Source organism: Oryctolagus cuniculus, chromosome 4 (assembly GCF_964237555.1).
Source record: "Oryctolagus cuniculus chromosome 4, mOryCun1.1, whole genome shotgun sequence".
Lineage (NCBI taxonomy): Eukaryota > Metazoa > Chordata > Mammalia > Lagomorpha > Leporidae > Oryctolagus > Oryctolagus cuniculus.
Genome location: NC_091435.1, coordinates 55456651 through 55473058, shown reverse-complemented (window position 1 = coordinate 55473058; position 16408 = coordinate 55456651). Strand labels below are relative to the sequence as shown.

The 16408-nt window shown below is 37.8% G+C and overlaps 1 protein-coding gene across 31 annotated transcripts in view; it reads left to right on the top strand.

Moving 5' to 3' along the window:
- ABI3BP (ABI family member 3 binding protein) overlaps positions 1-16408 on the top strand; it is a 285033-nt gene that overhangs the window by 124945 nt on the left and 143680 nt on the right. For all 31 annotated transcript variants that reach the window (XM_070072004.1, XM_051819140.2, XM_017347142.3 and 28 more), the window contains exons 5-6: positions 12031-12212; positions 12704-12759. In XM_070072004.1, the coding sequence (XP_069928105.1) occupies positions 12031-12212; positions 12704-12759 (238 nt within the window). The remainder of the gene's footprint in view (positions 1-12030; positions 12213-12703; positions 12760-16408) is intronic.

Genomic DNA, 16408 nt, shown 5'->3' with positions numbered 1-16408 from the left:
CTTATCCTGGTCTCCCATGGGGTGCAGGGCCCAAGCACTTGGGCCATCCTCCACTGCACTCCCGGGCCACAGCAGAGAGCTGGCCTGGAAGAGGGGCAACCGGGAAAGAATCCGGCGCCCCTACTGGGACTAGAACCCTGTGTGCCGGCACCGCAAGGCAGAGGATTAGCCTATTGAGCTGTGGCGCCGGCCCCACACTGTGTTTCATAATGGCTGTACCAGTTTACATTCCCACCAACAGCAAGTGAATTAGGGTAACTTTATCACCACATTCTCACCAGCATTTGTGGTTAATTGATTTCTGTATGAAAGCCATTCTAATTGGGATGAGGTGGAACCTCATTGTGGTTTTTCTTTTAAAAAGAATTATTTATTTATTTATTTGAAAGTCAGAGTTACACAGAAAGAAGGAGGGGCAGAGAGAGAGAGAGTCTTCCATCTGCTAGTTCACTCCCCAACTGGCCACAACAGCTGGAGATACAGCGATCTGAAGCAGGAGCCAGGAGCTTCTTCCAGGTCTCCCACACGGGTGCAGGAGCCCAAGGATTTGGGCCATCTTTGGCTTTCCCAGGCCACAACAGAGAGCTGGATCAGAAGTGGAGCAGTGTAGTCTCGAACCAGCACCTATATGGGATGCCAGCACTGCAGGCGGCAGCCTTATGCATGACACCACAGCACTGGCCCCTCTCATTGTGGTTTTGATTTGCATTTCTCAGCAATTTCAGAAATCCTGAACATTTTTTCACGTGTCATTTGGATTTCCTCTTTTGAAAAATGTCCGTTTAAGTCCTTTGCCCATTTCTTTACTGGGTTGTTTGTTTTGTTGTTGAGTTTCTTGATCTCTTTATATATTCTGGTTATTAATCTCTTATCGGTTGTATAGTTTGCAAATATTTTCTCCCATTCTGTTGGTTGCCTCTTCACTTTGCTAAATGTGTCTTTTGCAGTGCAGAAACTTCTCAATTTGGTGTAATCCCATTTGTCAATTTTGGCTTTGATTGCCTGTGCTTCTGGGGTCTTCAAGAACTCTGTCTATGCTGATGCCTTGTAGGGTTTCCCCACTGGTCTCTAATAATTTGATGGCATTGGGTCATAGATATAGGTGTTTAATCCATTTTGAGTAGGTTTGGTGGGAGGTGAAGGTAGGGGTCTTGCTTCATGTTTCTGCATGTAGAAATCCTGTTTTCCCAGCACCATTTGTTGAAGAGACTGTCCATGTTCCAGGGATTGATTTTAGCACCTTTGTCAAGGATAAGTTGGTTGTAGATGCTTGGATTGATTTCTGGCATTTCTATTCTGTTCCACTGGTTTGTTGATCTGTTTTGGTACCAATACTAGGGGGTTTTGATTATAACTGCCCTGTAATATATCCTGAAATTTGGTTTTGTGATGCCTCCAGCTTTGAATCTGTAAATTCATTTTGATAGTATGAACATGTTGATATTGAATCTTTCAATCCAAGAACACGGAAAATCTTTCCATTTTGTATTTCTTCTATAATGTTTAGTGATTGTCATTGTAGAGGTCTTTGATGTTTTGTTCAAATTTATTCCAAGGGGTTTGGGTTTTTTTGTTTGTTTTTGTTTGGTTGTTTGTTTTGGTAGCTATTGTGAATGGGAATGATCTTAGAAGCTCTTTTTCAACCATGGCAATCTCTGCATATACAAAGGCTGTTGATTTTTGTCTGTTGATTTTATATTCTGCTACATTTCCCAGGAATCTCCATTTATTCTAGGTTTCTCATTTTATTGGTGTAAAGCTATTTGTAATAATTTCTGATGATTCTCTTTATTTCTGTGGTATCTGTTTTTACATTGCCTTTTTCATCTCTAATTTTATTAATTTGGGTCTTCATTTTTTCGTTAGTTGCATCAGTGGTGTGTTGATTTTTTTTTTTTCAAGAAACCAGCTTTTCATTTTGTTGATCTTCTGTAATTTTTTATTTTCATTTTGTTGATTTCTTTTCTAGTTTTAATTATTTCTTTTCTCCTAGTTTTGGGTTTTGTTTGATGTTTTTCTAGGTCTTTGTGATGCACTGATAGTGCATTTGCCTTTCCAATTTCTTTTTTTTAAAAAAGATTTTTTTTTATTTAGTAAATATAAATTTTCAAAGTACAGTTTATGCAATACAATGGCTCCCCCCCCCATAATTTCCCTCAAACTCGCACCCCTCGCATCGACCACTCCCTTTCCCATTCCATTCACATCAAGATTCATTTTCAATTATCTTTATATACAGAAGATTGATTTAGTGTGTATTAAGTAAAGATTTCATCAGTTTGCACCCACACAGAAACACAAAGTGTAAAATACTGTTTCAGTACTAGTTATAGCACTACTTCACATTGGACAACACACTAAGGACAGATCCCACATGAGAAGTAAGTACACAGTGACTCCTGTTGTTGACTTAACAATTTGACACTCTTGTATATGGCATCAGTAACCTCCCTTCGTTCTAGTCATGAGTTGCCAAGGCTATGGAAGCCTGTTGAATTTGATGACTCTGATCTTTAGACAGGGTCATAGTCAAAGTGGAAGTTCTCTCCTCCCTTCAGAGAAAGCTACCTCCTTCTTTGGTGGCCCCGTTCTTTCCACTGGGATCTCACTTGCAGAGATATTTCATTTAGGTATTTTTTTCCAGAGTTTCTTGGATTTCCATGCCAAAAATACTCTCATGGGCTCTTCAGCCAAATCCAAATGCCTTAAGGGCTGATTCTGAGGCCAGAGTGCTATTTAGGACACCTGCCATTCTATGAGTCTGCTGTGTATCCTGCTTCCCATGATGGATCATTCTCTCCCTTTTTGAATCTATCAGTTAGTATTCACAGACTCTATTCTTGTTTTGTGATCCTTTTGAATCTTATACCTATCAGTGTGATCAATTGTGAAGTGAAATTGTGAGATGCAATTGGTACATGCCACCTTGATGGGATTGTATTGGAATCCCCTGGCACGATTTTAACTCCACCATTTGGGGCAAGTCAGATTGAGCATGTCCCAAATTGTACATCTCCTCCCTCTCTTATTCCCACTCTTATATTAAACAGGGATCACTTTTCAGTTAAAATTTACACACCTAAAAATAATGTGTGTTAATTACAGAGTTCAACCAATAGTACTAGAACAAAACAAAGAAAAAATACTAAAATGGATAAAGTATTACATTGTACATCAACAGTCAGGACAAGAGCTGATCAAGTCACTGTTTCTCATAGTGTCAATTTCACTTCAACAGGTTTCCCCTTTGGTGCTCAGTTGTCGCCGATCAGGGAGAACATATGATATTTGTCCCTTTGGGACTGGCTTAGTTCACTCAGCATAATGTTTTCCAGATTCCTCCATCTTGTTGCAAATGATCAGGTTCCATTGTTTTTGACTGCTGTATAGTATTCTATAGAGTACATGTCCCATAATTTCTTTATCCAGTCTGCTGTTGATGGGCATTTGGGTTGGTTGCAGGTCTTAGCTATTGTGAATTGAGCTGCAATAAACATTAGGGTGCAGACAGCTTGTTTGTTTGCCAATTTAATTTTCTTTGGGTAAATTCCAAGGAGTGGTATGGCTGATTTATATGATAGGGTTATATTCAGGTTTCTGAGGAATCTACATGCTGACTTCCATAGTGGCTTAACCAGTTTGCATTCCCACCAACAGTGGGTTAGTGTCCCTTTTTCCCCACATCCTCGCCAGCATCTGTTATTGGTAGATTTCCGAATGTAGCCACTCTAACCGGGGTGAGGTGAAACCTCATTGTGGTTTTGATTTGCATTTCCCTGATTGCTAGTGATCTTGAACATTTTTCATGTGTCTGGCCATTTGGATTTCCTCTTTTGAAAAATGTCTATTGAGGTCCTCAGCCCATCTCTTAAGTGGGTTGTTTGTTTTGATGTTGTGGAGTTTCTTGATCTCTTTGTAGATTCTGGTTATCAACCCTTTATCTGTTGTGTAGTTTGCAAATATTTTTCTTTATCTGTTGTGTAGTTTGCAAATATTTTTTCCCATTCTGTCGGTTGTCTCTTCACTCTCCTGACTGTTTCTTTTGCAGTACAGAAACTTCTCAATTTGATGCAATCCCAATAGTTAATTTTGGCTTTGACTGCCTGCACCTCTGGGGTCTTTTCTAGGAAGTCTTTGCAGGTACCTATATCTTGCAGGGTTTCTCCAATGCTCTCTAATAATTTGATGGTGTCAGGTCGTAGATTTAAGTCTTTAATGCATGTTGAGTGAATTTTTGTTTAAATCTACTGTCTCCTTGTTGATCTTCTGTCCTGTTGATCTATTTCTGAGAGTGGAGTATTGATGTCCCCCAGTACTATTGTATTGGGTTCTAAGTCTCCCTCCTGTAAGTCCCTTAACAAATCTTTTAAATAAACTGGTGCCCTGTAATTAGGTGCATATACATTGATAATTGTTATATCTTCCTGTTGAATTGATCCCTTAATCATTATATAGTGCCCCTATTTGTCTCTCCTAACAGTTTTTGTGGTAAAGTTTATGTTGTCCGATATTAAGATGGCTACGCCTGCTCTTTTTTCATTTATGTTGGCATGGTATATCTTTTCCAGCCTTTCACTTTCAGTCTGCATGCATCTTTGTTGGAAAGATGTGTTTCTTGTAAGCAGCAAATAGGTGGTTTTTTTTCCTTAACCCAGTCAGCCAATCAGTGTCTTTTAACTGGACAGTTCAGGCCGTTAACGTTCAATGTGAATATTGATAAGTAGTAACTTTGCCCTGCCATTTGCCAAAGATATTTTCTAATATATTTTTGAGCTTCCTGTGATCTTGATGTAAGCTTAAATTGCCATAAACATTTCTCCTAACACTGCTTTTGCTGTATTCCATAAGTTTTGATATGTTGTATTGTTGTCTTCATTTTTTCCAGGAATTTTTTTGATTTCTCTCTTGATTTCTTCTATGACTCACTATTCATTTGGTAGCATGTTGTTCAGTCTCCCTGTGTCTCCCTGTGTTTGCAAGTGTTCTAGGGGTTCCTGAGTTCTTGATTACCAACTTCATTCCATTGAGTCCAAGAAGATGCATAGTATGATTTCAGTTTTTTGAATTTGCTGAAACTTGCTATATGGCCTAGCATGTGGTCAATCCTAGAGAAAGTACCATGCACTGGTGAGAAGAATTTGTATTCTGTGGCTGTAGGATGGAAAGCTCTGTAGATATGTTAGGTCCATTTGTTCCATAGTCAATTAACTGTTTCCTTGCTGATTTTCTGTCTGGTTGATCTGTCCATTGCTGAAAGTGGGGTATTGAGGTTCCCCATTCCATTGTATTTGAGTCTATGTCTCCCTTTAGATCCATTAACATTTCTCTTAAATAGCCCAGTGCCCTGTAATTGGGTGCAAATACATTTGTTAGTTACATCTTCCTATTGAATTGATCCCTTAATTATTATTTAGTGCCCTTCTTTGTCTATTAACGGGTTTTTGTGTTAAAGTCTATTTTGTATGATACTAGGATGGCTACACCAGCCCTTTGTTGCTTTATGTTAGCATGGATTAACTTTTTCAATCCTTCCACTTTCAGTCTGTGGATATCATTGTTGGTGAGATGTGTTTCTTGCAGGCAGCAAATAGATAGGTTTTCCTTTTTAATCTATTCAGCCAGTCTGTGTGTTTTGACTGAAGTGTTGAGGCCATTTACTTTCAGGGTGACTATTGATAAGTAATGACTTTGCCTTGCCATATTTCTGTTGATAGTCCTATTTTTTAACTTTGAGTTTCCTTTGTACTTCTGGGCAATTTTCTGCCTTCACTTTCTTTTATAGTGATGTTCCTGTTTCTGTGTGTAAAACATCCTTGAACTTCTTTTATAGGGCTGGACAGGTAGTGACAAATTCTTTCAATTTCTATTTGTTATGGAGGTCTTTATTTCACCTTCATTCATAAATGAGAGCTTTTCAGGGTACAGTATTCTGGGTTGACAGTTTGTTTCTCTTAAGACTTGGAATATATCTCTCTTCTCTCCTAGCCTGTAGTGTTTCTGATGATAAATCTGTGAGTCTAATTGCAGTTCCTCTAAATGTTATCTGGTGTTTCTCTGGTGCATATTTTAGAATCTTTTCTTTATATTTTACTGTGGAGAGTTTTACTACAATGTGTTGTGGTGAAGGTCTTTTCTGGTCATATCTTTTGGGAGTTCTTGTGTATTTTTCATACTTGGATGACCCTTTCTTCAAATTAGGGAAAGTTGATACTTAAGTGGGTAATGAGACTCCTCTGGGGTTGTGCTGCTAGTTTGTAGCTGTCTGGTATTGAAGTTAGACTATCGCCTGCTTTTTCTGGTATATTTTGAAGAGCTATGCACTTTTAAAAGCTATAGTAACCATTACTGTCAGCACTGAGAGCACACAGGAGGCCAAGGCACATGGTAATATCAACTGAACCAAATACCTTTGCCAGTTTCTGACTCTTAATTAGGATACAAGATGCTCTCATTCTTAGATTCCAAATGGTTAGAAGCAGGATTTCCAGAGGGCCAGTCTGATGACACTCACAGGCTTCTACTTGTATTTTTAGTATTTGTTGCCTCTCTCTGCACTTGTGCCAAAATTTAATCATCCGCAGAAATATGTGCAAGGGGTGTTTGATCCTGGATATCCTTAGACAATGAGAAGACTGTGATCTGATAGTAAATGCAGGATTATACTGTATCTTTGGGTAGTGCTAACCTGATCCTGTTTACTTTTCTTACATTCTGGGTCATTGTTTCTGTCTCCTTGAACCGTTTTTTTGCCAAGCACCATGATAGGAAGTCCAACACATTCCAAAATACATCAATTTAAGAGTACAAAACAGCACTAGTCTCTGCCATTGACTGTTGAATCTTAGATACTTCTCAGCTTCTTTTTCTTCATATTAAATCTTCCTCCACCCAGAATTCATTGTATGGATAAACTGGAATAAAGAAAGAAAACTCTTAAGCCCTGGGGCCGGTGCTGTGATAGAGTGGGTGAAACATCCACTGTGTGGCTTGTTCAAGACCCAGCTGCTCCACTTTCATTCGGGCTCCCTGGTAATGTGCCTGGGAAAGCAGTGGAGGATGGCCCCAGTGCTTGGGCCCCTGCACCTACATCAGAGACCTGGTAGAAGCTCCTGGCTTTCAAGTTGGCCCAGCTCTAGCAGTTGTAGCCATGTGGGGAGTGAACCAGTGGATTTAATATCTCTCTAACCCTGCCTTTCAAATAAATATATCTTTACTAAAAAAAACTTAAGCCCCAGCAAATGTACATGGTAGACATTCATTTTATTTTGTTTCAGTTTGTGTTGATTCTATAGGAATGGTACATTATAGTAAGTGAAGCCTCAGGCAGGGACACACAGCAAAATACAATTGCTAACCTAATGACTTAAATCAGTATTTTTGGTGATTAAATCAGTGGTCATTTAGGGCGATTATATCCTAATTTTTAAAATGACTCTGAGTACCTAAATATGTACTCTATTAATTTCATAAACACATATGGAACATTTATCATGTGCTAGATTTAAAAACACTGTAAGACCTATATTTTATTTTAAAATCAAGGAAAATCTTCACTATTTTAAATATAGCTAAGTGGTCTCATTTGCTCTTTTTTTCGTGTTTATTTTTTTTAACTTTTATTTAGTAAATATAATTTCCAGAGTACAGTTTATTGATTACAATGGCTTCCCCCCACCATAACTTCCCTCCCATGCACACCCCTCCCATCTCCCGCTCCCTCTCCCATTCCATTCACATCAAGATGCATTTTCAATTATCTTTATATACAGAAGATCGATTTAGTATAAAGATTTCATCAGTTTGTACCCACACAGAACATAAAGTGTAAAATACTGTTTGAGTACTAGTTATAGCATTAATTCACATTGGACAACACATTAAGGACAGAGATCCCACCATTATGAACTTTCAATGCATCTCAAGCATCTAAAAAACCTGCAGCAAACCAGACCCAAATCTAGTCGAAGAGAAATGATTAAAATCAGAGAAGAAATCAATAGGATTGAATCCAAAAAAAATTACAAAAAATCAGCCAAACGAGGAGCTGTTTTTTTTTAAAAAAATAAACAAAATTGACACCCCATTGGCCCAACTAACTAAAAAAAGAAAAGACCCAAATCAATACAATCAGAGATGAAAAAGGAAACGTAACAACAGACACCACAGAAATAAAAAGAATCATCAGAAATTACTACAAGGACTTGTATGCCAGCAAATAGGGAAATCTATCAGAAATGGATAGATTCCTGGACACATGCAACCTACCTAAATTGAACCAGGAAGACATAGAAAACCTAAACAGACCCATAACTGAGACAGAAATCATTTGCTCTTTTAAAGGTCCAAACATGTCTACTTGTACAACTATCAGCTGAGACAGCCTTGACCAGGGTAAACATAACTGAAAGAGAAGGGGCCAGCTGTCCATCTTTTTTTTTTTTCTAACTTGGTATGCGAGAGAGCATTTCAAATGTTTTGTGATTGCAATAGGAAAAAATTACAAGCTATATTTTTCTTAGCATGTGGTTTAAGATTTTTAAGATGAACAGAACATTTTTATGCCATTTCATCCTTAGGAAGATGATGTGAAATCAGGTTGATTGGAAAGCTTTGAATCAATCTGGACCTTAATAGCTCTGTTAGCAAGGGTGCCACAGATCATGCAAGCAATTAAGTCCTCAGAAATGGATCCTTACTAGAGATGCATAATTGCAGTAGCCCATCTGGTCTTATTTTAGCTTTTAAGCATTTTTCTTAAGTCCTCTAAGAGCCAGGACAGGGGCAAAACAGCAACAGAAACTACATGCCACATATTTGTCAAGAAATGCATTTCATAAGTCCTTGATAGTTCGACTCAGAAGACACAAAGCACTTGGATTCTATAAACAGATTTTCAGTAGCAGTTTTCAGTTCAGTAGCAGTTTTAGTTACCAGTCGATTTCAGTGGCAGCCTCCTCCATTCATTCTGTGTTCTGCTACTGAGGAATGGGAGATTAGAGCAGCTTTCCCTGGAAAGAAGCAGGTGAGTGAGTTATTGCAAACACGTCAGTGTTTTGTAACATTAGAAAGTGGGCTGGATGTACAAATATATCTCCTCTCTCTCCATACTTACTAAATTGTGTATTAAATTCATGGGGCCATCCGGTAGCTGTGACCTTTGCACAAGGTCCTCACTTAGACCAGCCAAAGCGTGGCTTAATGCCCTGCTGTTTCTATCTGACAATCCTTTGTAGCTTTTAACAAAGGAGTCCACATTTTCATTGTATACCGAGCCCCTCGAGTTAGGTAGCCAGTCCTGACCCTCATTTTCAGAGACTCTGGGTAATTTTTCTGTATCACTAAGAACTTGACCCTGAGGAAATTGAAGAACATCAAAATTTTCATCTTCACAGGACACCCTAAAACTGTTTCTAGCATGAATACATGAGTGACATTTTAAAGTTTTAAATAAAAGCAATTAATCTGAGTGTTACTCTCTTTAATTTTTTGGAGAACAGAGTAGAGGAGAGGCATGCAATGTTTTAGAAAAATGATTTAAGATGTAAGAAAGAACCTAAAACAGTATATCAAAAACCTATTCATCATGACAGCTATTTTATTCTGTTCATAAAATGTTTATTTAAAATAAAAACATAAAAATTTAAATATCTGCTGACACTTCATCTAATCTTATCTCCCCACCCACTCATGGGAGTGCTATTATATTCTTTCAGTGGTGGATATTCAGCCCTGCAGTTAAGATGCCCCCATCACACAGCTGAGTGCATGGGTTTGATTCATCACTCCAGCTCCTGATTCCAGTTTCCTGATACCAACCCTGGGAGACAGTATTGATGGCTAAAGTAATTGGATTCCTCCCCTTTGCGTGGGAAATGTGAACTGAATTTCTAGCTTCAGCCTCAGCCAAACCCCAGCTATTACAGGCATGTGGGGAGTGAACCAACAAATGGAAGCTCTCTGTTTCTCTTCCTCCCAAATAAATAAATATATTCTTCCAGTAGTATTCTCTATAAAGCTAGGAATAATGTAACATTTAGGGTAAATATTTTAATCTTTCTGTAAATTAAATGAAATTTATGAATCATCTTCAAGCTGTTTTAATTCAACATTTTTTTGTTACATCTATCCCTATTAACTTATCATTACTTTACACACTCAGAATCAAAGTCCCTTTTCTGATCGACTACCCCACTTAACAAGGCTGTTTAAACATGACAATAGGTCTGATCTGATTTCATCATCATTTAAAAAAAATCATCTATTATTTTTCACTTTATGTTTCTGTGTGGGAGCAAACTGTTGAAATACTTACTTAAGGTATGCTAGGCTGATCTTCTGTATATTAAGATAATCGAAAATGAATCTTGACGTGAATGGAGGGGGAGAGGGAGTGGGAAGGGGGGGGTTGTGGGTGGGAGGGACGGTATGGGGGGGGAAGCCATTGTAACACATGAGTCGTACTTTGGAAATTTATATTCATTAAATAAAAGATAAAAAAAAAAAAGAAAGAAAAAAAAAGAAAGTAGAGCCAGAGGAATAGGCTTCTTCCACTGCCCCTGGTAAAATACACTAGCTGGATGATATTTGGCAAGTTAAGAGATTTTCTCAAACCCAGTTTTCATGTTTGTAAAATAGGATTAAGGATTCCTAGGATGCAAGGTGTTTTTTGTGACAAATAAGACAATGTACACAAAACATAGCATGTTAGTAAAGGTACAAAAAATAGTAAGGATTTGCTTACTTTAACATATATAAATTTGTATAGCATAAAGCCCTAAGCAAATATGTCACAGTGGCCTTGAGTTTGCATTGTTTCCTCATTGTGCCCTTGACTGTGCTATTGATCTTGATTCTTTTTTGTAACAATAAGAAAAACACATCCTTAAAATGAAGACCTGGATGCATTTTAGAGTGTTGGTTTCTTCTTCATAAAAAATTGAACATTACTTTTAAAATACTTTCCATGGGATGAAGAGGGTTAAACATGTACAGTTGTAAAACTACAATAATTAGCACTTATAAAATTATACTTGTGTTCTACCCTATGTGTACTTGGAAGAGAATGACAGTCTAGTGTCTTTCCAGCTTTCATTTTCCAAAATAGCAAATAACAGAACTGAGAATTCTGGGATCCTTTCAGGTTGTTGCTGCATAGACCCCAATTTTAATGAGAAATTTAAAAACCTAAGCACACATTGAAATTTTTTTCCTGTTATCCATAAATTTTTCAAAATCTAAACAGCCAATGTTAGAAATGTTATCTGAGGCCGGCGCCGTGACTCACTAGGCTAATCCTCCGCCTTGCGGCGCCAGCACACCGGGTTCTAGTCCCGGTCAGGGTGCCGGATTCTGTCCCGGTTGCCCCTCTTCCAGGCCAGCTCTCTGCTGTGGTCAGGGAGTGCAATGGAGGATGGCCCAAGTACTTGGGCCCTGCATCCCATGGGAGACCAGGATAAGTACCTGGCTCCTGCCATCGGATCAGCGCAGTGCGCCAGCCGCGGCAGCCATTGGAGGGTGAACCAAAGGCAAAGGAAGACCTTTCTCTCTGTCTCTCTCTCACACTGTCCACTCTGCCTGTCAAAAAAAAAAAAAAAGAAAGAAAGAAATGTTATCTGAGTTGATTGAAGTATGTGATATATTAAGAAACTTGAAATGGGGCTAGTGTTTGATGCAGTAGTTAAAATACCACTTGGGATGCTTGCATTCCACATCAAAAGTGCCAGGTTTGCAGTCCCCGCTCCACACCTGAATCCAGTTTCCAGCTAATGTGCACCCTGGGAGACAGTGGATGATGGCTTAAATACGTTGGACCCTGCCAATCACATGGAAGACTCAGATTGATTTTCCAGCTCCTAGCTTCAGTCTGGCCCAGCGCAGGTTGTTATGGGCATTTGGGAAGTGAATTAGTAGATGGACCTCTTTTTCTCTCTTTCAAATCAATAAAGAAATTTTAAAACTGTTTATAAAGCTTGAGATAATATCCTGAATTGTCCTGTGACTTTAAAGCACTATGTTTCTATTATTCAACAGATTTTATACAATTCGCTATAGAGAAAAGGATAAGGAAAAGAAATGGGTTTTTCAAATCTGCCCAGCCACAGAAACAATTGTGGAAAATCTAAAACCCAATACAGTGTATGAATTTGGAGTGAAAGACAATGTGGAAGGTGGGATTTGGAGTAAGATTTTCAATCACAAGACGATTGTTGGAAGTAAGTACCTGGAACTGTGCTTCAGGAAGCTTTTTAAAGCTTTTTCTTTTCTATTTACCCACTTTTTAATCATTTCATTTGTAAGCATTCATCTCCATGCTCACCATTTCATGAAATATAAACAATAGGTTATTGAATATTGATATTTCAGAATATTTTGATAAGTTTCTAAATAAGTGATTGTATTTGATGCTTCCATTGATATGCTATTGTAATATTTTAAAATCAATCCCTGACTTGTGAATAACTGGCAAAAAAAATACTGTTCAGAATGGAAAACTGGGCCTGCAAAAGTGGACATAAAGAGTTGAGGAAGCCCTGAGCTTTCTTCCATTTTCTGGGCATTAAAACTTCATTGGAATTGGTATTTGTGATGACAGTACTTATGCCTAGGTTAGAGAACATAAGTCATAGTTATCTTTACAATAATTAGTTAACGTGGTGTAGGAGCAAGAAGAATAAAATAAAGTCCTTTCCTCTTGCCTTTTCAGGTAAAAACAAAGTAAATGGGAAAATCCAAAGTACTTATGACCAAATCCACACGGTGGTATGTACCAGTTTGTTGTCAAAAACGTTTTTAGAAATTGTGTCTGCCTTGTATCTTTTAAGAAAATGATCCTACTATGAGGTATAGAAACTGGATTAACTGACTAGCTTCAGGGCATTGAATAAAGTACTTAATCTATTAGAAATTAGTTTCTTTTTCTGAAAATGAGGAGTGGAAGTATGATAACAGATAATCTCTAATTTGGAGTTTTTAATATTCTGAGACTCAATATAGTTACTCTAGTATTCCAGTACTCTGTGTTTTGCAATTATGCTTATATTTTGTGGATTGTTTTATAATAGAATGTTTCAAGAGATTTGGTACATGCTTTGCAAACATTGCTAGTGTTCATATCTTTCTATTTTCCTTCATTCCCTGCTTAAAAGAATCAACCCTTCTCACAGTGATGAGACAACTGGTTTGGTTTTGTCAGGTGGCAAACCTCTGTTCAGTTCAATGAATGTTTGTGTGCGTGAGCCAAATATTTCCCACACTAGACACTCTTCTCTCTCACTCAATAGTTTAATTCATCAGTCTGTCTCTTCTTCCACTTTCCAGTCTCAGGAATCATGTGAGTTTTGTACCACCTGGTATAAATGGAAACCATTGTGTCAGCCATCGAAGTTTGCATTTCAAATCACATACCTGATTATAAGAAAATGATTTTGTCACTAACCAGTTGCTGAGGTGCTTTAGTGAGAACGGGGGGATTTGGTGCTGGCTTTGGCCCCTATGTCTTGGAAATATCCTACATGCAAAGATAATTCATTGGTGCAAATATGTGATGTATGTGGATGGACTTCTCTTTATGCCAAATCAAACAATCCACAAAATATCCCAATGATCATGTAACCCAGTCTAGAGAAAAAAATGTCATACATACCTCATTGGGATTAAGAAAAAGATTCTTTTTAAGGACAGAATATGGTCTTGAATAAAATACAATTGACTGGGAATTAGTTTTGATAGCAAATGTTTTTGTGATTTCTATTGGTAGAAAATTATGTTCATTTAAATAATTATATTCCCCTGTGAGAACTTCAGAACACTGTTTTCTAAACATTTTCATTATAAAACTAGAATCATACTATATATGAAATTTAGTACCATACTGTTGTCACTTAAATATGGCATAACCATTTTTCATGTATTTAAAAGCTCTTAAACATAATTTTAATTGCTGCATGTATACATAATCTACATTCACTATCATCTACTAAATCAGTTTCCAACTTTTAGGTATTCATTTCTAATATTTTAAAATTAAGATAGCAGTGAACACAAATCATGGTTCACATTCCTGTCCTTAAAATAAATACTTAAAAGGCAGATTAACAGCTTAGGTTATTAATATTTTTAAGGCTTACTAATATTAATGGTCAAATTTCATCCTAGAAAATTTTTAGCAACTTACACTCTTTTTTTAAAAAAGATTTATTTATTTACTTATTATTTATTTATTTATTTGAAAGTCAAAATTAGAGGGAGAGACAGAAATCTTCCATCTGCTGGTTCATCTCCAAATTGGCCACAATGACCAGGCTGAAGCTAGGAGCCAGGAGCTTCATCGAGGTCTCCCACATGGATGCAAGGGGCCAAGCACTTGGGCCATCTTCCACTGCTTTCCCAGGCGCGTTAGCAGGGAGCTTGATTGAAAGTGGAGCAGCTGGGACATAAACTGGTGCCCATGTGGGATACCGATACTGCAGATTGCAGCTTAATTGCTATGCCACAGCACTGGTCCCAGCAGTTTACAATCTTGTCAGCAATGTATTAGAGTTTATATTGCTCTAGAACTCTGGTTGTCAGTATTATGTATTTCCATTACTAAAGTTTTTGCTAATGTAATATTTAAAATGGTTATTTTAGATTTAAATTTCTTTGCCTGAAGGAGTGCTTTCTTCACTTGTTTATTAGCCATTTGTATTTTCCATTTAATGACCTTTAGTTGCAACCTTTAGTTGGTTATTGGGCGTTTCATGAGTTTTTTTTTAATTAAGTAGTTTAAAAATTTTATAGATTAAATAATTTCACCCTTTGTGATATCATCTAGAAACATTTTTCTCACATTTGTTATCGATTAATTTTTATGGGAATTTTTTAAATGGGCAAGTCTTGAAATACGCTTAACCAAATTAGTAGACTTTTCCATTGTCATATTTTCAATTGCATTATGTTTTGGAAAGCCTTTCCCTATCCAGAGAGCAGTTAAATCTTTGTCTAGTTTTGTAAATGGTTTAAGTTTATAATAATTAAACTCAATGTGAATTTTATTTTGCTATGATATGTAGTAAGATTGTATATTTATGAACTATGTATTTTTTCCAAACCAATTGGCCTAGTTCCAGGTACTACTGAGTTGTATCATTCTGTAAGGTTCCTTTGGCTTTCTCTTAAATCCAACCAGTGCAGAACAGAGTAAATAGAGCTGCTCTTTCATCCTCTTCTAGAACAATTCTCATTCTTTGTTGTGAATGGTTTCCTAGGGAGCACTTCTTATCTCCTTCCCCCTTGGCTGTCATGCTTACTCTTTCATGTGACTCAAAGTCATTTCTCCCTTTTAGTTATCATAACCCAGTTACTTGTGCTTTTTTCTTTTTGGTAGAATATTTCATTTAGGGTGAGTTACTCAGCAAGATTGGGAAAGATGGTTGATGCTCAGTTCCCAGGGGATTTAATTTCTTTTTCCTCATCATAAACAGTCATGAAAGGAAGGGCTAGGAAGCAGCTTCCCGTGTCTTTGACACAGAGCCACACATTTTATCACCTCAAGCTGTGAGGCGGAGTGTCCCCAGTGTCAGCCAGCTCTGATGAACTGTGCTTACAAACTCTTGGTTATTTCCAAAGGAAAGCTCAAATTCATTGAAGAGATATTTTAAGGCTTTTTTTCTGAAGTTTTCTTTATTACTGCCTCTGGACAGCAGAAAAATGTCTCCTGAACCAACATCTGTGCTCTTGGGCACCTCTGGGACACAGGAAAGCTGAAAACAACCCACTTGGGGTTATCTGTGGCCATTTTATATAGACTACATGATGTGTTTTCTTCAAATTGATTTGATAACTTTAGAGATGTGTTTTAGTCCATATGAAATCTAAATCCAGATTATTGACCCCCATCTCCTCTCTGAGACTGATCTTAGAAGGCAGTATTTCAATTTGAATTGGTGCAATTTTAATCTGAGATGTTTTATTTTCAGAGTTTCAAGCAGAAGTCCTATTGAAAAATGTCTTCATTCATATATACACGATTATACATAAACCTTATAAGCAAAAGCATTTAATACCTTCCAAAAAGAGGCATGTATTTCAAATGGAAAAGCAATTTGACCTTTAGGTTAAAAATTGGAATATTCAGCCGGCGCCGTGGCTCAATAGGCTAATCCTCCACCTTGCGGCGCCAGCACACCGGGTTCTAGTCCCGGTCGGGGCGCCGGATTCTATCCCGGTTGCCCCTCTTCCAGGCCAGCTCTCTGCTATGGCCAGGGAGTACAGTGGAGGATGGCCCAGGTGCTTGGGCCCTGCACCCCATGGGAGACCAGGAAAAGCACCTGGCTCCTGGCTCCTGCCATAGGATCAGCGCAGTGCGCCGGCTGCAGCGGCAGCCATTGGAGGGTGAACCAACGGCAAAGGAAGACCTTTCTCTCTGTCT